Genomic DNA, 6,000 nt, shown 5'->3' on the forward strand with positions numbered 1-6,000 from the left:
ATGGTCCAACCCGTACATCGTTTATCATAGTGTTTGAAGAAATGTTTCGTAAACAAGGTTTGCCATCAACACTAAACCAAACGCTTCTTTAATACAGCAGCCAGAGTTACTTCTCTGGGTCTTAATCAGAAGACTAATGCTCTGTAACGAGTCAGAAAAATAACTTTCAGACCACAGACCACTGACCACAGCCCCAAAATCATAAGCAACTGCAAATGAATTACGATAATCTGTGTAAATTGTCACACATTTTCCTTTCATTAATTTCAAGGCTTCAGCTAAAGCCACAAACTCAGCTCCTTAAACAGAGTAATTAATGCCAACAGCCCGAGGACTAACTCTTCAGATTCAGTGGTAACTGCCTATCTTGCTCGATTCAGGCCTGTTGTTTTGTCTCTGAAGGCACAACCAACTACAAACAACACAATTGTTGGATTCATCGTCTGTCATTTTACATCATCCTGTATTTATCCATTCACCAAACATTATTATTATAGATCTTTCCTTCAAAAGGATTTCCTTAAGACTTCAATCTTTTGACCTTATTTTTATCTCATTCTCACAGTTTTCGAGTCTCGTGTCTATCCGGTCAGGTCATGGTGTACAGACTTAGTCAAGGACAGTCACACATCAGTGATGTTCCCGTCCTCCTCCTCTGTTCACCCACTAGCCTTTCACAAATTTGACAGGGCTCTCTTGATCATTTTTATGATGACTTGGCCTATTTGTCACTTTTTGGCTAAGTCACCATTCTCTTTTTGATCACACATAGTTGACTATTTAAATTTAGACTATATATTTCCTCATATTTCTAGACAAGGGTTTTTAACCCATGATGGACTCAATCTTCAACTTTCCCAATTCCAATTTACATAAATAATCCAGAGAGTATTCAAATAACATCATAAATGACAAAATTAGTCATAATTACCAGTAGCAGACAGAGCTGGATAACTAATCCAGTTAAAGCTAGTACCATGTTCTGCATCATCTTTGACATGCCTTTTCAAATAAACATCATTTTTATATATTTTTATATATTCAACTCACAATTGTTGCAGACAACGCCAAATTGTGGTGGCAAACAAGTGGTGTCGGTCCTGGCCCCTGCGGTCGGCCCCTCATCTCTCAAGTTTACGAGGTTGGGCTGGAACTCAGTCCCCGTCCGCTCTCGGGTCCAAGAGGCACATCCAAGGAATCCTGCCGACTACGCCAAATTGTGGTAGCAGACAAAATTCTATCACTGAATAAGAGACAAACATTTCCAATAGTCTTTGATGAGGTTTATTTTCTTGCAAGAAAAGGCCAGCAGTCAGGTAGTCACACATCCTTCATCCTTTATAGTCTTGACTCACAGAATGTTATGTTTCTAGGCCAATGATGGTATTTCAACCATATGTGGAACATTCTTAGACTTGTTCATCATATTTTATCCTTGAGTGGAGGCCCTCAAAAAAATTTCTTCCACACAGTTAATCGAAAAATAAAAAATAAATTACTGAGATTATCAATGTGCAATTTTTCTAACCATCTTCTTAAACTTGTAACTACAAACCAATTGTCAACAAAGCTAAAATAAAATAATTAAAATGTATCTAAAAAAACACAATTTATACACAATAAATGCTCATGTTATTGCATTGAACTGACTTTGCTCACACAGTGTATAACAACTTCCCAAAACATTTATATTTTTTTCCACCTGGTTACACTTGTGATGTTCCAGGTTTACTAAACAATTCTTATAAATCTTCTGTTAATATGTTATCGCCAAATATTGGATTCAATCTTTTGATCAACTTGTTTTCTTTCAGTTAGCACAGATTTTGTATTATACCTCATTTATACCCAATTTAAAAGCCCGATCATTTTTGACCCGAAACACCAAATTAGGTCAAAGATTGTCAGCACAAGTCATCATGAAAGGGAAGTTGCGCTATTCGTATATCCGAGTGAAATGCTTTTGGAACAAGAACAGATGTGGGCGGGGCTTGATTTTGTCCGTGGGGAATTGATTGGATGGTTGTGGTTTGCTATTGGCAGATCTCATGTGAGTGACAGGTTGCCCCGCCCTCATCATCAGAGAAGAGAAGAGATGCTGCAAGAGGAAAGGGAAGTTATTCTTAAGCCTGGAACACACCAAGCCGACGCAGACGAACTAGCGCTGATGAAAGCCGACTGTGTTGTCGCCTCGCGTCGGGGTAAAAAGCTGCACTTGAACACACCGAGAGAACTACAGCCGACTGTCAGCTAGAATGCGCGTTCTGCGCCTGCGTGTAAATGAGACAGCTGTCTATTTCTGCAGATATATTCGTCTATATTCGTCATTCAAAAAGGGAAACCGGCGCTGCCGGCTGCAGTTACACAAACCGTAAACAAAGCAGTGCGTGCTTATCGTTTTGAATATCAATCCTGCTAAACACTGTCTTTATTCCACTCCTCTCGTGTTAATATTGAAATATTCGCCAAGGAACACTCAGATAAGATGACATATCATTAGAACAGCCTTCTATCTGTACCGTTTTGACTTTGCTCGCTATTTTGCTATTATTCTCGTGCACTGACTCGGTCACTAAGCTGAACAGCCAATCAGAGTTCCCTCTTTCACCGACGGCCCGACGCCGATTCAACATGTCGAATCGGCCGTTACAAAGCCGACGAGGACCAATTTCAGCCGACGGTGCGGAACACACTGAGAAGATTTAGTCGGCCGACGCACGGAAACTGCCCGACGGCCGACCGTCGGCTTGGTGTGTTCCAGGCTTTAGGGATGCACAATATATGGTATCGGCCGATATATATTCATTTTCAATGTTATCGTTATCGGCCCGATAAGAAAATTTGCCCGATGTAGTAAAGCCAATAAATAATGTATTATTTCCTTCAGCTGAGACTCTTCAGATGCGCACTGTTCGCATTGTGTAAATAAGAATGGGATTTAGATTTATCAGCCAATATATCAGTTATCGGCTTTCAAATATAAAGAATTATCGGTATTGGCCAGAATTTTCATATCGGTGCATCCCTAGTTATACTGATTCAAGATTATTAAAACAATAATGATAAATATTCATATTCATCGATATATTTAATGATAAACACCGATAAATCGTTTAGAATTTAAACATTGTTTGACAGTTTGACAGCCTACATCTTTTAATAGCCTACGGGGCATGAACATGACGGTCATGAAAACAATAAGTAGATTAAACTAAGTAAAAACACGGTGATTATTCATAATGAATTAAACTGCAATTTACGTTTTAAAAAAGTTTTAAGTTTTAAATAGCCTACATTACTTACAGTTTGCGTCGTCGTTGTTGAGCCCAGAATAGTCCACACGGCCTTATCTTATACAAACGTTTTCTGCCAAAGCCAGCATCATACTGCGATTGTTCTCAACTGTCACTCATCCTTGAAATGTGGAGAACACACGCTTAAATTAACACTGCCGTGACTGGGACGTCCGCAAAAAATAAACTGCATCCATCTTCCCCTGACGTCTGGAACTTTCAGCAGCGTATATTATTCAAACATGTTGTTTGTCCACAGCCAGGAACAGCACATCTGTGACATCGCAATCTTATTGTAAACAGACCCACTCGCTGCACGTCGACTGAACACCTGTGAAGCGCGTGACAGATGCGATGATGAAATGAGGCATAGTTATCTTGCGCTTGAAGCGTAGTTGTCTACGCTGGAGGCGGTCATATGCAAACGACTGGTACGTCACTTCGTACCGTGACGTCACTTCATACCATGGATCCAGAACGAGCTGTATTTAGAGCTTGATTAAATAAATGATTCGTTTATAATGGGGAGGATGTCTTAAGCTATGAAACTTGCAGGACGTTTTAATGCTACAAAGACCTCTTATATACCAAAAGATCAAGGCAAATTTGGTTTCTCATGTCATGACCCCTTTAAGACTCTAAGTTTTCCCTGAACTGCTGAATTGTTGTCCAGGTACTGATTTTTTAAATGCTGAGATTTCACTGTTTCCTAGCCTGGTTAAAACCAGACCATTCTCAGTAGTAACTGAGTTATGGTCTGGCAAAGCTCCATTAATAACTAATTTCCAAAGGGGCGTCACCAACGGACGTCGCTCAAATGCCCCTGGGCACAATTGGATAGACCTAAAACCAATCAGAGCGATCATCATCGTGTAAAGCCATATGCTACGTCCCAATTCGCCTAAGTTACACTACGCCATAAAAGTATGTACTCTTTTTGTGAAGAAAAGGTATTTACTTTTGAATGTGTAGCAAAAAAGTAGGCAAGCTTTGGGACATACTACTTCGTCATCTTTATCGAACGGATCTGTCGCGTGCATCTTGTCACGTAAACTGCCCTGTCAATCATCTTGTCACAGTTAAAATCCTCTATTAATTCTAATTTCATTTCCTACCGTTTCGGAGAGAAATGTAGTAGCACGTTCATCTGCCAGTGGGTCTTTCATGGAGACTGTCCTCATGTGTTTGCAATTTTAATATGCATTTAAAAGTTGCTGCGCTTCACCAACGGACGTCGCTCAAATGCCTCTGGGCGCAATTGGATAGACCTAAAACCAATTAGAGCGATCGTCATCGTGTAAAGCCCGCCCCAACGTTTCTGATTGGTGCCGCGATTTCGAGGGATTAGAAATGGGCTTGAATGACTACTTGCAGAGCAAATCTAAATTTGCCGGAAGTTGTCTGGGTTTTCTAGGCTAACTGTTTCCTGTTGCAGCTCGCAGCTTTTCACGTTTTCTGGGTTGGGTCATGCACTGGGGACCCGATTATAGCACTTAAACACGGAAAAAGTCAGACTTTCATGATATGTTCCCTTTAAAATGCTGATCTTTCACTGTGGTGTTTGTGTTTCCCGTGCAGCTCGCAGCGCTCACACATGCCTCCTCTGCTGTCGTCTCTCTCCACGCTGGTCATGTTCCTGCGCCGACAGCAGCACTCCTCGTTCCTCACGCTGTCCCGGGCCTCGGGCTCGGCGGAGGCCTGGCGTCTGCTCTGCCACTCCAGCCTAGCTCTGCTAATCCTCTACAACCGGCACCGCGAGTGCGAGGTGGCCAAGCTCACCATCCAGGACTACCGGGACCGAAACTCAGTCCTCCCGTCGGATGAGTCTCTTTCCCCTTTCGAGCGGCACGTGCTCTGCCACCTCACTCGCGTGGGCGTTTTAGGCAAACGTGGTCGCGTTCAACCGCTAATCCTTCCTCCGCATTCAGAAGAGTGTCTGGATCTTCTCTTAAAGACATCAGGAGATGTAGGAGTCGATCCTGAGAGCCCGTACGTGTTTTCCCGGCCGTATCACTCACCGGCTACGCCACTGCGCGGCACTGACCTTCTCCGGAGCCTAGCGCGCACTAGCGGCGCTAAAAACCCCACGACGCTAACCGCGCCCCGCGCCCGCCGCCAGGTGGCCATCCTAACCCAACTCCTGCTGCTCGAGGAGGGAGAAAAAGCCTCCGGCGCTGCTACCAAACGATTGGAGGATTTCCTGCAGAGGGAGTACCATGTGACCCAGAGCTGCGCTCGGATTGGTCAGGACCCGGCGCTGATGAACCGCGTGGGGCGAGTGGTGTTGTACGGGGAGCGCGAGGGGGTTCTGTTCAGAGGGATGAGTCTGCAGCACATCTGCCTCGAGCTGGACGGTAAGACGGGGGAAATCAAACACTAAAATGTCATTTCTAAAGGATGGGTGTACTGGCTTTTAATGGTGAGACTTTTGTATTTGTAATCAGGCTCTCAAAAATTATATACAAATTTGGAATTAGATTTATCGGCCAATATATCGGTTATCGGCTTTCAAATATAAAGAGTTATCGGTATCGGCCAAACTATTCATAGCGCATCCCTAGTAATTCCATTAGATCTGATTACTAAGGCATAGAGACGGACAAGCGTACACTTGTCAAGTATTTGAGCACAAACGACTGTTAAAATTTTCTCTCTGTTCCGGCAGTGATGTCGGGAAACTCTGCCGACTCTTTCTCGGAGGATTCGG

General features: G+C 43.1%; 1 protein-coding gene across 11 annotated transcripts in view; it reads left to right on the forward strand.

The window, feature by feature from the left end:
• The window catches only part of LOC309492595 (uncharacterized protein), a 33,152-nt gene that overhangs the window by 21,888 nt on the left and 5,264 nt on the right, over nt 1-6,000 (forward strand). For all 11 annotated transcript variants that reach the window (XM_082161580.1, XM_082161584.1, XM_082161583.1 and 8 more), the window contains exons 7-8: nt 4,872-5,647; nt 5,959-6,000. The exon at nt 5,959-6,000 is cut by the window's right edge and continues 162 nt beyond it. In XM_082161580.1, coding sequence (XP_082017706.1) covers nt 4,872-5,647; nt 5,959-6,000 — 818 coding nt within the window. The remainder of the gene's footprint in view (nt 1-4,871; nt 5,648-5,958) is intronic.

The sequence above is a fragment of the Leuciscus leuciscus genome (genome assembly GCF_965113295.1).
Source record: "Leuciscus leuciscus genome assembly, chromosome: 2".
In the NCBI taxonomy this organism is placed as follows: domain Eukaryota; kingdom Metazoa; phylum Chordata; class Actinopteri; order Cypriniformes; family Leuciscidae; genus Leuciscus; species Leuciscus leuciscus.